At 43.0% G+C, this 15231-nt stretch overlaps 1 protein-coding gene across 5 annotated transcripts in view; it reads left to right on the top strand.

The window, feature by feature from the left end:
* ARID1A (AT-rich interaction domain 1A) overlaps positions 1-15231 on the top strand; it is an 84087-nt gene that overhangs the window by 16343 nt on the left and 52513 nt on the right. For 3 of the 5 annotated variants that reach the window (XM_012439921.2, XM_012439922.2, XM_012439923.2), the window contains exon 1: positions 6673-7525. The exons of the other annotated variants lie outside the window; for them this stretch is intronic. In XM_012439921.2, the coding sequence (XP_012295344.1) occupies positions 7358-7525 (168 nt within the window). In that variant the 5' untranslated portion in view covers positions 6673-7357. Of the gene's footprint in view, positions 1-6672; positions 7526-15231 lie in introns of those variants that run through there. 5 annotated transcript variants of the gene reach the window in all.

Raw genomic sequence — 15231 nt, forward strand, 5'->3', positions numbered from 1 at the left:
TTGAGCCCAGTAGTTCAAGACCAGCCTTCGCAACATAGTGAAACCTTGTCTCTACTAAAAAATTTTTAAGGCCGGGCACAGTGGCTCACGCGTGTAATCCCAGCACTTTGGGAGGCCAAGGCGGGTGGATCACGAGGTCAGGAGTTTGAGACGACCCTCGTCAACATAATGAAACCCCGTCTCTACTAAAGATACAAAAAATTAGCTGGGTTATCTGGGTGTGGTGGTGCACGCCTATAATCTCAGCTACTCTGGAGGCTGAGGCAGGAGAATTGCTTGAACTCGGGAGGCAGAGGTTGCAGTGAACCAAGATCGTACCATTGTACTCCAGCCTGGGCAACAGGGTGAGACTCCATCTCAAAAAAAAAAAAAAAAAAAAGTGTGTGTGTGTGTGTGTGTGTGTGTGTGTGTGTGTGTATTTTTTAATTAGCTGGGCCTGGTGGCATGCGCCTGTAGTCCCAGCTACTTGGGAGGCTGAGGCAGGAGGATCACTTGAGCCCAGAAGTTAATTGGAGGCTGCAGTGAGCCCTGATTGTGCTATTGGACTATAGCCTGGGTAAGAGAGTGAGACCCTGTCTCAAAATTTTTTTTTTTAATAAACTCTCTAGATTCCTGAACAAGCCACCTCATCTCTGGAGTGAATGAGGCCTCTCTGAGGGGTGAACATTTGAGCCAAGACCTGTCCCCAGTTGTATGACTTAATGAATAATGATTGTGCTTGGCACAGAAGTGGTCGGGTGATAAACATTAACAGTTCAAAGACTAAGGGAAGAGCCAGTATTCTAATTCATTTGGACTTTCTGAACACCTTACATAGTTTGTTTGTCCTTCCCATTAAAAACAAGTTTTCTGCTACCAGGCCTCTTTTTCCTCCTGCCTGAGAAGCATAGCTGTGATCACTGTGACCCAGCTGCAATGAAGGCAGTAGTTTCCAGGAGGAAATAACAGTTTGATCTGTGATTTCATATTTGTATGTATAGATCAGTACTTTAGTAGGGAGTGAGTGTGTGTGTGTGTGTGTTTTAAACTCACTTTATCACTTATTTTCTCTGTTCTTGGCTTTTTCTTTTTTTGTTTCTGTTTTTTTTAATTTTCTCCTTTGATGTCTAATTCTGTGTTAGTAGAATGCAGAGCACATGGAAACTCCAGTAACTTAACCACACCAGAGCTGGTAAAATGTCTGAAAAAAAAACTGGAGATGCAACGTATACCACTTTCAGACCAACATCATTTCGGTGAAGATTCTTAGTATCTGCTTTCCTCTCTTGGACAGGCCTGGCTAACTAGGAAATGTCTATGTCTGATTAACTAATAAGGCCTAACTAGGCCTGGCTAACAGGAAGTGTTTATTCTGATTAATAAGTTCCTAAATGGTCTCTACCTCTTCTCATTTCCCACTTTATTGCCTTTGGTCCGGAGACAGATTCCTTAATCTGTTTTTGGGGTTCTGTTGGCCCAGGACAGATTTGTAACATTGTTTTTCTTTCCAGTTTTTGATTTCAGTCCTCTGCTTTCCCAGTGCCACTTTGAATTGGCTTCTTTAAAACTCCAACATAAAACCTCAAGTGACCAATATGTGGTCTCATTATGGTATTTTGGGTTAAAATAAAATGAAATGGAGATAGCTGGGCTCATCCAGCCAAACACATTTACCAAAGGGAAATTTCAGGCCAAAATAGACTGCGAAGTGGGTAGGGAAAAAGAGGGTTAAATGTTGGCTAGTTTAGAATGCCAAGTATCCATCCCAACTTGGTTATACTAGCCAGAGACAGCAAAGAAGAGAGACAGTAAGCTTCTGAAAAGACAACTGGTAACTGGTCTGGCCCTGTATACTCCTGGGATCATGAAGCCAGGGTGTCCTGTACGTACTGCATAGACAATGGTGTAGATGATGTTGGTATATGCCAACATATTTTGGAACGTTGAAAAGAACTAGAAAATTTGTAGTATTCTGGTTTTCCATCCCGGGAATTGCTGACCTTAAAACTTGAAGATTTAAATGATCTAAAATCTTTTTTTTTTTTTTTTTTTTTTTTTGAGACAGAGTCTCGCTTTGTCACCAGGCACCAGGCTGGAGTGCAGTGGTGCGATCTCGGCTCACTGCAACCTCTGCCTCCTGGGTTCAAGCAATTCTCCTGCCTCAGCCTTCTGGGTAGCTGGGACTACAGGTGCATGCCACCACACCCAGCTAATTTTTTTGGTATTTTTAGTAGAGGCGGGGTTTCACCATGTTGGCCAGGATGGTCTCGATCTCTTGACCTCGTGATCTGCCCACCTTGGCCTCCCAAAGTACTGGGATTACAGGCTTGAGCCACTTCACCCGGCCTATAATTTTTTTTTTTTTTTTTTTGAGACTGAGTCTCCTTTTGTTTCCCAGGCTAGAGTGCAGGAGGTCTATCTCCCAGGCTGGAGTGCAGGGACTTGATCTCGGCTCACTGCAACCTATGCCTCCCGAGTTCAAGCAGTTCTCCTGCCTCAGCCTCCCGAGTAGTTGGGACTACAGGCACGCACCACCATACCTGGCTAATTTTTGTATTTTTAGTAGGGGTTTCACTATGTTGGCCAGGCTGGTCTTGAACTCCTGACTTCGTGATCTGCCCGCCTTGGCCTCCCACAATGCTGGGATGACAGGCGTGAACCACCGTGCCCAGCCCCATCTATAATCTTAAAAAGGTTGACTATGCCCTAGCCTGTTCTGTAACTTGTTTAATTGTGCCTGATATATAGTTCAGAGTGGACTTAGGGGGACCTAATGAAAGACTAGTATTTTGGGGAAGTAGTCCAAGGCAGCCCTAGGAATTAATGAAATAAACACAGTGGCATTGCTGTTGCTTCTTGGTGTTTTAATGAAAATACAGTTCTTGGGCTTGGTATGGTGGCTCACGCTTGTAATCCCAGCACTTTGGGAGGCCGAGGTGGGTGGATTGCCTGAGCTCAGGAGTTCAAGATCACCCATGCAACACGGTAAAACCCTGTCTCCAATAAAAATACAAAAAATTATCCAGGCGTGGTGGTGTGCGCCTGTAGTCCCAGCTACTCAGGAGGCTGAGGCAGGAAAACTGCTTGAACCCGGGAGGCGGAGCTTGCAGTGAGCTGAGATCATGTCATTGCACTCCAGCCTGGGCAACAGAGCGAAATTCTGTCTCAAAGGAAAAAAAAAAAAAAAGACAATTCAGTATGTGATTGGATTGATGTAGAAGCATGATTACAAACAGAATCCCAGACTGCATGTAAATTAAGTTCTTACAGCTCAGAGATAGGTCATAGATATCTTTTTTAGTATAGAAGGAAAGTCTTTGGCAGGATATAGAACTATGTATTAGAGAAATTTAGGATCTTTTTTGTATAACTGAAAGACCAGCTCAAGTTTGCAGTTGTAGATAAAAATGGGAGAAATAGAAAAAAAAAAAATGAGGCTCTGAAGTTTTGTGGCTAGGGGCAGTTTTTATCTTTATTTACTTTGTTTTCAGCACTTAACCTACAAATCATTTTAACGTGGAAGAGGGAGGAATATTTTAGAAACTAGAAGAGCTAGATGCATTTAGAAAAAAAGTTGGAATGTACGCTCCTGGGTGAAGCTCTGTAAGGTTACTCTTGCCCCTCCATAAATTCCTTAAGTGTACCATATCACTTAATGGTAATAATGATAAGTAGGGCAGAAAACATCAAAAGGACAGTCAGGCTCAGTTGGGCATGTGGTCCATCCATACCAAGGTCCTTTTCCTAGTAGAAGCACCAGAGGATGGTCTGTGGGAAGAAGTACCTTTTTCTGGTTTCAACCTGTATCACCTCACGTGGGGAACAATTTTTTAATTTTTGAGCATATACTGGGATGCAGTGTACCAATGTGTCTTTGGGTACCATCAAGATTTCCTAGACTTTGATCATATTTTCCATTTCTCCAGAATTTTTAGGATAAGAACTTTCTAAAGTTCACTTAATTGACCAGTCCTGTGGTTGAATTGCTGTTTAATTTAAAGCATAAACTATGCTGGGGATAGTGGCACACGCCTGTAATCCCAGCTACCTCAGAGGCTGACGCAGGAAGATCAGATGGCCTGGAGTTCCAGGCCAGCCTGGGCAATGTAGGGAGACCCCTGTCTTAACAAAAAAAACCCCGTCAAATAGTTGGGTCTTGCCAATGTAAGCAGTCATATGGCAGAATCTTTTTTGAAATACCTGTGTCTGCCACATGCTGGTTGCTTACATTAATGCAACAAACACTTACTGAGCTTCTACAGTGAATCAGGTAGTATGTTATGACATAGGATTCATAATTCCTGCCTCCATGGAGTACTTTCTAGTGGGGGGAGAAAATATGTAAGCAGATAAGCACAAATAACTATGTAGTTACAATTGTAATAAATGCATTGGAGAGAAACACAACTATTTTTTAAAATGGATTTTTATTTATGCTCACCTTGTCTAGTAGGTGGCTTTGTACTCTTGAGCTCTTAGGATGGGTGCTAATCAGTTCTGAGTCCCTTTCCCTCTAGGGTCAAGTTTTTTTTTTTTTTTTTTTTTTTTTTTTTTTTTTTGAGATTCAGTCTTGCACTGTTGCCCAGGCTGGAGTGCAGTGGTGCGGTCTCTGTTCACTGCAACCGCTGCCTCACAGGTTCAAGCCATTCTCCTGCCTCAGCCTCCTGAGTAGCTGAGATTGCAGACACCCACCATCATACCTGGCTAATTTTTGTATTTTTAGTAGAGAGGGGGTTTTGTCGTGTTGGCCAGGCTGGTCTCGAACTCCTGGCCTCAGGTGATCCGCCTGCCTTGCCCTCCCCAAGTGCTGGCATTACAGGGTAAGCTACCTTGCCTGGCTAGCAAGGCTCTTCTTTTTGTGGTGCTGTACTGCAGGACATTGGTATCTTGCTCCACAGGTAATAAATGCCAGTAGCACTATAGAGTTGCTGTGACAACCAAAAAAGGCACTTTCATACATTTATTTCCAAACACTTCTCAGTGGTTGGTATTGCCCTGGTTGAATACTACTGGCTGTACTGTCAGGATTCTTGGAAGGAGCTTTGAACAAAATCCTCTGGGAGAACAGACTGAAAGTAGGTGGTGCTTGAGACTTGGACTGGCCAACCCTTTTGGTGTCTGACTTGTGTGTTCATGTTTTTTAAGTAGGTATTTTGAAACTGCTCTCAACCCCATTTTGCCATTTCTCCTATTGAGGGTAAAGAGAGAGAATTAATGTCCATTGTGTGTGTGCTTTGTGAACTGGCACTGTAACAAGCATTTCACATACTTATCATTTGAACTGTTTCATATCTTTGTTAAACAGTTTTTAATCCCTGTTTACAGATAGTTCTGGTGCCAAGAGGTGAAGTGACTTGCTCAAAATGGTGTGAAACTCTATACGTTTTTTTCTTTTTAAAAAAGTACAACTTTAATTTATTTGATTGTCAGTTAACCTCTAGTTGACGACTTTGGGCTTCTGGTCTTAAGTGAAGCGTATGGGACAGACCTTAATTGTTCTACAAATTTCTAAGCTCTACTGCCAGAAATTTAGCACTTCTGTAGGATGATGATAGCTAACATTCTGGGTGCCAGAGGATGCAGCAATGAAACACACACAGACATATAGATTAAACAAGATAAATAAGTGAACTATGTAGTATGCTAGTGATACATGCTTGGGAGAAAAAGTTAATCAGGGACCAAGTATAGGAGTGTGCAGGATGAAAATCTTAGATGAGTTCACCAGGGAAGGCCACATTGAAGTGATGTTTGACATAAAAGTGAGCTATACTAATATCTGGGTGAAGAAAGTATTCCAGGTGGAGGGATCTGAATACAAAGGCTCTGAGGCTAGAGAATGCCCAGCTGATTTGAGGAACAGTTTTTTTGTTCTTTATTACTTTATTTGACGCTGAAGTGTCTTACTACTATCTGTTCTGTTGATGAGGAAACTGAGAGATGAAAGTTGAAGGCACTGAAGAGGCAGAGCTCTTAAGCTACTCCCTAGAACTGGCCACATACAGTAGTCCTCCTTTATCTGTTTGGGGATGTCTTCCAACACCCCCACTGGATGCCCGAAACTGCAGATAGTACCAGACCCTATATGTACAAATGCTCCTTGGTATCCGTGGGGGGCTGGTTCCAGGATCCCCTGAGGATACTGAAATCTGTGGAATATATAAAATCGCATGGTTTTTGCATATATACTATTAATACGTACATCCTCCTGTATATGTTAAATCATCTCTAGATTACTTATACCTTATACAATGTAAATGTTATGTAAATAGTTGTTATATTGTTTAGGGAATAATGACAAGCAAAAAAGTGTACACATTTGGCATAGGCACAAACATCGTAGGCCTAATTATGTTTGTGTTCTTTTTTTTTTTTTTTTGAGATGGAGTTTTGCTCTTGTTGCCTAGGCTGGAGTGCAATGGTGCAGTCTCCGTTCACTGCAACCTCTGCTCCTGGGTTCAAGCGATTCTCCTGTCTCAGCCTCCTGAGTAGCTGGGATTACAGGCATGTGCCACCACATTCAACTAATTTTTGTATTTTTAGTAGAGACGGGGTTTCATTAAATTGGTCAGGCTGGTCACGAACTCCTGACCTCAGGTGATCTGCCCGCCTCAGCCTCCCAAAGTGCTGGGATTATAGGCGTGAGCCACCGCGCCCAGCCTAACTACATTTTTTATCTGAAACTGGCTGAATCCATGAATGCAGAACCCATGGATACAAAGGTTTGACTATACTATATTTTTTCCTATACATGCCTACCTATGATAAAGTTTAATTTATTAATTAGGCACAGTAAGAGATTAACAATAATGATAAAATACAACAATTATGTGATTATGGTCTCTCTCTTTCAAAATATCTTATTGTATGTAATGTTTTCAGATTGTGCTTGACCGTGGGTAGCTTAAACCTTAGAAAGCGAAATCAAGGATAATGGGGGCACTCCTGTAGATCCAAAGCATTTCAGTTCAGCATTAATGGGGATAGGGATTGCCAGGCCTCTAGAGTTTCACTTTCTCTTCTACAGTCCCCTTTCCTTTCCTACTTTTGGGCATAGGGGAGCATTTGTTTGTTTTTTACACATAACTCTATCTCGGCCTACCTGAAATTTATATTCTAGTCAAGGATACAGATAGCAAACAAGATAAATAAGTAAAGCATTAGTATGTTAGTGATACTTGCTCAGATGAACAAGAAAATCTGAGACTGAGTATAGGAATTTGGGAAAACTTGATTTTGACTGAAAATGTTTCTCATTTGGGAATCTGAGGTACATATCTGGTTTTTCTCTACTGGGCAGGCACTACCCTCTCCAGACCATTGTTTGGCTAAGGAAAATGAATGTACATCTGAATTCTAGAGACACACTGTGCTGGAGATGGATTGGCACAATAACAAGCATTTCACATACTTTTCATTTGAACTGTCTTATATTTTTGTTAATCAGTTTTTAATCCCTGTTTTACAGATGGTTCTGGTGCCAAAGGATGACGTGACTTGCTCAAATGGTGTGAAACTCTATACTTCTTTTTTTCTTTTTAAAAAGGTACAACCTTCCAGCTTGGTCAACATGGCAAAATCCCATCTTCACCAAAAACACAAAAATTAGCTGGGCATGGTGGCGCAGGCCTGTAATCCCAGCTACTAGGGTGACTGAGGCAGGAAAATCACTTGATCTTGGGAGGTGGAGGTTGCAGTGAGCTGAGATCGCCCCACTGCACTCTAGCCTGGGTGACAGAGTGAGACTCTGTCTCAAAAAAATAAAAAATACAACCTTAATTTGATTGTCAGTTAACCTTTGGCCGTGTAACCCAAATGCCCCCAGACTGAACATAAGAATCTCTTGAGATTAAAAATACTGATTCCTGGCCAGGCACAGTGGCTTATGCCTGTATTCCCAGCACTTTGGGAGGTTGAGGTTGGCAGATCGCTTGAGCTCAGGAGTTCAAGAACAGCCTGGGAACATAATGAAACCCCGTCTCTACAAAAGCTGGGTATGATGGTGTGTGCTTATAGTCCCAGGTACTCAGGAGGCTGAGATGGGAGGATCATCTGAGCCCAGGACAGGAGGTTGAGGCTGCCATGAGCCGTGATTGCACCCCTGCACTCCAGCCTGGGTGACAGAGTGAGACACCCTGTCTCCAAAAAAAAAAAGGGATTCCTGACCGGGCCCCCATCCCAGAACTGCTAATTGAGAATCCAAAGAGTAGAATTGGATTGAGTAGCTGAGGAGGTTGAGGTGCAACCTGGTTGATTGTCTTGACCACTACCTCATGAAGTTGGTTTGAGAACTGGGATTGGACCCCAGATGTACTACCTCTCAGTTTAGTACTCTTTGCACCTGGTTATATACTGCTTCCTTTGAGATAAAAAGTTGTAAAGAAGGGGATGTTTAATTTTGTTAGATCTTGTTTCATAGTTTTCTTGGAGTCTTAATATTGTTTTTTATAACCCTGGGTTTTTTTGTTTGTTTGTTTGTTAGTTTTTGGAGATTGGAGTCTCGCTCTGTCACCCAGGCTGGAATGCAGTGGCCAATCTTGGCTCATTGTGACCGCTGCCTCCTGGGTGCAAACGATTTGTCTGCCTCAGCCTTCCTAGTAGCTGGTACTACAGGCACACGCCACCATGCCCGGATAATTTTTGTATTTTTAGTAGAGATGAGGTTTCACCATGTTGGCCAGGCTGGTCTTGAACTCCTGACATCGTGATCTGCCTGCCTCCCAACGTGCTGGGATTACAGGCGTGAGCCACCACACCCGGCCTAACCCTGGATTTTAAGCATACCTGAAGGGATTTTTTTTCCAGAGAAGTTACTTGGTTTCCTTAGTGGCTTTTGTAATTTGTTTGAAATAGGGAGAAATTGGTTAGTTAAGTTTGGTCATAGAAAAAAGTGATCTTCCTCATTTTAGGAAAAGTGTTTTCTCTGGAAATGATAGCCACCTGTTCTGGAAAACGTGGCTAATGAAAGTGCTTTGGATGAAGAGAGAACGACTTAACATTGGTTGGAATTTATTAGTTTGATACTCTATCTGCTTTATTTGAAGGGCTCTTTCTGGTGCCAAAGAAATGAAGTATCAGTCACCTGGTTTTTCTGGCATGCCTCTTTTTGTTAAGACAGCTGTGAGGTGGTATTATTGTGTTTGGTTCTCATAATCTGATTGAGTTTTGCTAGATGATTCAATGACATTTCCCCTTTTGGTCTCCCTTTCCTAACCTTAGTGAGTTTTCTCTTCTGGTCTGGAAGGATAGAGATGGTAGCCTATATATCTCTAAGCCTGAAGAGAATGAGGCCTTTGGTCTTGTTTTGCATCACTTTCAAGATGTTCTTGGTTTGACATCTGGTTGCAAGCCCCTTCCTGGAGGTTTGATCAGGCTGGTGCTTTAGGGGATATCATCGGAATGGGCTAAGTCTGCAAAGGGGAATGTGTCCTGATCTTCTAGAATGGTTTCTGTAAGCAGAATGGGGTAGATAGAACTTTTCACTGATTTCGTGGTGGTTTTTTGTTTCTGAGACAGAGTCTCACTCTGTCACCCAGGCTGGAGTGCACTGGCAAGATCTTGGCTCACTACAACCTCACCTCCCAGGTTCAAGCGATTCTCCTGCCTCAGCCTCCCGAGTAGCTGGGATTATAGGCATGTGCCACCACGCCGGGCTAACTTTTGTATTTTTAGTAGAGATGGGGTTTGGTCATGTTGGCCAGCCTGGTCTCAAACTCCTGACCTCAGGCAGTCTGCCTCCCAAAGTGTTGGGATTACAGGTCTGAGTCACTGAATCTGGCCAATTTTTATCCCATTTGGAAAACTGTTTTTTAGGGTGGTAGTTGCAAATAGTTGTTGGTGATTCCTCTCTCACCAAAGGCAGATAGTTTGTTTAGAACTTGAATGAACTAAAATGAAGAAATTGTGAAGTAGAAAACTGAGGTATGTTTCCTAGGTTATGAATGAAAAGAATCATCAGCTCGGCCTAAGGAAATCTTTTTTTTTTTTTTTTTTTTTTTGAGACAGAGTCTCCCTCTGTCAGCAGGCTGGAGTGCGGTGGTGCAATCTCGGCTCACTGCAACCTCTGCCTCCTGGGTTCAGGAGATTATCCTGCCTCAGCCTCCCGAGTACCTGGGGCTACAGGCGTGCACCACCATGCCAGGCTAATTTTTGTATTTTTAGTAGAGATGGGGTTTCACCATGTTGGTCAGGATGGTCTTGATCTCTTGACCTTGTGATCTGCCTGCCTCAGCCTCCCAAAGTTCTGGGATTACAGGTGTGAGCCACTGTGCCTGGTGGCTTCAGAAAATCTTTAGTGTTGTCTCTGTTGAAGCCAAATGAGAAGTTAGAAATCTCTTATTGTCCTAGGTCATATCAACAGTTATGTTTCCCCACTATTTAAGATAAGATAAAGGTAGTCTCTTTATTTTAGGAGGCAGGGTCTAGGGGTAGAACTAAGACCAGCAGGTTTCTGGACAATTTCTCCTCAGTTGGGGACTAGGGGGTCCTTGACTAGTATTCAAAGAAGGCTTGAATTACTAGGTGATAGAGAAAAGAGGATAAGGGGCATTAGATACAGATGTCTTTGGCTGGGGAGAGAAGGGACAATGAGAATGATTTATGCTGGTCATTTGTATACCAGGGTACATAGAGTGATTTTTTTTCTAGTAGAAGCCTAGTCTGTCCTAAGATACTACTCCTAAGATCTAAGTGAGCCACATGGAGCTGGGAAGCTCAAAACTGTTGGTTGGGAGAGGCCTTAATTTTTATACTTGTCCCTGCCTGGAATGCTCCCTCACAGAGGAGGGTCCCATACTGGAACTGGATCAACAGCTGCCGCCTGTCCCTGGAATCACAGGAAGCGGAGGCCAGGGTGCCTTTGTATAGGAGCTCTGAAGCCAGACAATAGTTTGTGCTGGCGGGGCCATGTGGCAAGTCATGTGACCTGGGGCTGTTTTCTGCCGGGGTCCTTACCCATCTGTTCTCTCGGCTCTTTCTGGGTTATCAGGCGCCAGTCCAAGTCCTCCCAGGCAGCCAGCTTCATGGCCAGAGATTACGAGCACTAACCTTCCTGGCAGGGGCGGTGTGGCTTCGAGTTTATGCAGATTAGCCATGTGTTTCTCACTTCAAGGCGTTCCACAGGAAAAGCCTTTTCCTGTGTTTGGCTCTCAGTGGGCGGTTCCCAGCTTACTGTACTGGGACTCAGCAAGCAGCAGGCATGCACGAGAGGGATCACAGTACACTGGCCCCCCTCTCCATTCCACCTCCAATGCTACGTCACCACAACACAACCACTCGCGCTCTCATACTGTTGGTGTCATTCATTCGGTGCCAAGATTGCTTTAAAAAATTCCCTTGGCCCCAGTTCAAACAGGAGTACAGCTGGGATGTGTTAGATTTTAGGCAGTCTGCCCTCAATTTGAGATGAGTTATAAATAGCAGTGCCGACTTCCTTAACTACCGCTCTCTGAGGTAAAATGCAGGTTAATTACTGTGGGAATCAATTAGGGGGGTTCTTTTGGTTAAAGAGCCAGGGATGCATTTTTTTTAATTGTTATTATTAAAAGTCGTATAACAGATCTAGCCAGAAATAAATTGAAAGCACAAGGAGTAAGAAATAATATTTAAATGTCCAAAAGCCAAGGTTATGGTTCTAGGTTTACACTGGCCCCAAATAGCATTTAGGATGACAAAATGAGTGGTGGTCAAGACTTCTCCTCTCTGATGGACACCTTTTTGGCAGCCCCTGACCCATCCCTCTCTGTTCTTATTCTTGATAGCCCTTGGCACTGTTGAGTACTAAATTTAGTTCCTTAGGGTTGCTGCCTGGTTACTACTTTCTATATCCTTGGATTGGAACTGGAGCTTTCCTTAGTTGGACTTTTATTTAAATAAAAGAAGTTTCTCTTTCCCAGTGCCATTGCCACGTGGTGTGGTACATTTTTGTGAATGGTTTATCTCTACTTAGAAGTTCTGAGTTCTTGGCTCTGTCTTCTCTGCACTTGTCTCAGTCATGGTCAGATGGAGAATTTGCAGCTATTTTAATCTGTGAGTTTCACAAAGCTGGTTACTTTGGGTATAAGACATTTAGCCTGGGTCCACCTTAAAGTCTAGTCTGTTATTTCAGCGGTTTCTGAGGGTCATTTTGGTTTTCCTTGATTCAGTAAGAAGTTGTAAGAGTTTCCAGTAGCTGACTAGTCTGGAGGGTCTTGTAATTCTATTTGCTTGGAGCAAGGGAACTCCCGATGCAAGGGGTTTGTCTGCTAGCTGTTTGTTCTGAATATATTCAGAAGGACAAACCTACTAGAAGTCCTTGCCTTTGATGCCCCTAAACTGCATCTTTTGATACATTTCATTTGGCAGGCAGTTTATAACATGGCCGGTGATCTGGAAGGAGATAAGTGGTGGATGGAGATGAGGAGTTTTCTTATGACTCTTTCCCCCTTTATTTTTGTTTTTTATGAATGCAGGAGAGTATGTAGCAGGGGGCCCGACTCTGCTGATGAAGGGGCAGCATTTTCCTCTCAATTATGTGTCTCTGTGGCAGAGCCTTTGCTTTTGAAGTGTAATCACAGTAATCTACTCCTGTGGTTTCCCATTGAAAGGATTTCCTCTGTCTTTCCCGGAGTGGAATCTCTGGCTTTTTGCAGCTAGGGTTTGGTGTTTCCATCTCTTGCCTTGTGCCTGCAGACTGCTGATACTGGGTTTTGTATCTTGCATGTAGGGATTTTCTGTCCTGAAATTGCTACTTTCCAATAAAACTGATTAGTGAAGATTTAAGGCTTCTTCTCTGTTACAAGAGATTAGGAGACGGCATTTCATCTATAACTGCAAATCACAAATCTTTCACGATCATTTTAAATATAGTAAGTGTGAGTTAGGTCCCCATGTACCTCCCCTTCTGATCCGAGCAGGATGTCTAACTTTGACAGGAGACCTGAGTAATCTGATTGTTTGAACTGAATATATACTTAGCTTGCCAAACAGGCTGCATATTCTGTTGATCATAAGCCTTTTGTGATGGGAGGGAGTCAGAAATCTGATGACCAGAAAAAGGAAGCATCTTCATTTTATTTTTAGAATAAAAATTTCTTTGATGTACATTTATTTTTATCTACAAAGATTCTTAAAGTCAAGGTGGGACCTTCTTTGAACCCTTCATAGCCCTTGTGTAAGTAGCTATACTTGATTGGGAGTGCAGGCCTCCGTGTGAGAGAGGAAAAGGTGACTTGTCCTTAGCCTTTTGTTTTCAAGCAGTGTATATGGGGATGCCCCTGCAGTTTTGAAATTCTCCCTGGTATAAACTTTTTTTTTTTTTTTTTTTTTGAGACACAATCCTGCTCTGTTGCCCAGGCTAGAATGCAGTGATGTAATCTCCACTAGCTGCAGCTTCTGCCTCTCGGGTTTAAGCGATTTGCTGCTGACTAGCTGGGATCAACAGGTGTGCGCCACCACACTCAGCTTGTATTTTAGTTAGAGACGGGGTTTCACCATGTTGGCTAAGCTGGTCCAGAACTCCTGACTTCAAGTGATCCACTTGCCTCAGCCTTCCAAAGTGCTGGGATTACAGGCATGAGCCACCGTGCCCAGCCTTTTTTTTTTTTTTTTTCTTCATTTCTCTCTCTCTTTTCCTCCCCCCCCCAAGACAGTCTTGCTCTGCTGCACAGACTGGAGTGCAGTGGCATGATCTTGGCTCACTTCAGCCTCCGCCTCCCAAGTTCAAGTGATTCTTACACCTCAGCCTTGGAGTAGCTGGGACTACAGGCATGCACCATCACACCCAGTTAATTTTTGTTTTGTGTTTTTGTTTTGAGATGGAGTTTCACTCTTGTTGTCCAGGCTGGAGAACAGTGGGGCAATCTCAGCTCACTGCAACCTCCACCTCATGGGTTCAAGTGATTCTCCTGCGTCAGCCTCTCCAGTAGCTGGGATTACAGGGCACCTGCTACAGCGCCTGGCTAATTTTTTGTATTTTTAGTAGATGCAGGTTTCACCATCTTGGCTAGGCTAGTCTGGAACTCCTGACCTCGTGATCCACCCGACTCGGCCTCCCAAAGTGCTGGGATTAAAGGCGTACAGGCACGAGCCACCATGCCCTGGCCCCCAGCCAGATTATCCTTAAAGTGTACTTGTTCTCCCTTGAATATTCCCATCCTTATATCTCTTTCACTTCAGTCCAAAAAAAATTTTTTTCTTTAACCTTCAAAGTCATAACCTGTGTTAGGGTTAGATTTAGGGTATGACCCTGGCCTTATGGCTAGATAGTTTGATTTGGGCTTTGTCCTCATAGTGTCTCCTACCCACTTCTTGGAATAGGACAGCATCGCACATTGAACAGTCACTGAGCCCAAGCTCTGTGCTTAGGTATTTGGGAGAGCTTTGAAGATAAAACACCTGATCTCTGGCTTCCCAGAACTTAGTCTTGAGAAATGCAATCAGTTAGTTGGAATGGTTAGCTGCAACTAAGTGTTAACTATTAGGATGCTAACTGAATTTACAATAGAGCATTTAGAAATGTGGGAGATCAAAGTGTGCTGAAGATACAGGAAGTGGCTTCATTTTAAAAGGTCAAGTTTCTGTTACTAGAAGCCACTGTGGATGGGAGGGCAGGGCAGGATGCCACTGCATAAAGCTGGGCATGTATACAGTATGTGGGGAATCTTGGAGTAAGACTGAAAAAATGTGGAAAACTGGACCACATTGTAGAGGGCTTTAGAGCCAGGTAGAAGCACTGTTTATCATTACTAATAATTGCCACCATTTATTGGACATTTAAATAACAGGCACTGTGTGAAGTGTGTTACGTGCATTTAAATAACTGATATGTTCAAGGTAGGATGGTGAGAGAGGTAGGATTTGTACCTAAGTCTGTCAAATTACTACACTCTATGCTCTTTCTACGTAATAAAACTGTACAGGATTTAGTAGTTAGGAAGTTTGGAACTATTATTGAGCAGGGAGTGGTGGAAGTGATTTGGGAACAGCATTGTCCTAGAACTACCATAAGCCACTAGCCACATATAGTTAGGAGAATTTAAATTAATTAAATGTAAATAAAAATAATTCATTTTCTTAATCATATTTCAAGTGTTTAGTAGTTATCCATCACAGAAAATGTTATTGGCCAGTGCTTCTCTAGATCACTGGTTCTTAACTAATAGTATACACCAGACTCGTCCAAGGATCTTAAGGAGGTTGGAGAAGAGCACAAGCCCTTTCAGACCCAGTAAATTAGAATCTCTAGGGAGAGGCCTAGCCATTTATGGAGCTTCA

This window comes from Aotus nancymaae, unplaced genomic scaffold (assembly GCF_030222135.1).
Source record: "Aotus nancymaae isolate 86718 unplaced genomic scaffold, 86718_ANA_hifiasm-v0.15.2.pri h1tg000053l, whole genome shotgun sequence".
In the NCBI taxonomy this organism is placed as follows: domain Eukaryota; kingdom Metazoa; phylum Chordata; class Mammalia; order Primates; family Aotidae; genus Aotus; species Aotus nancymaae.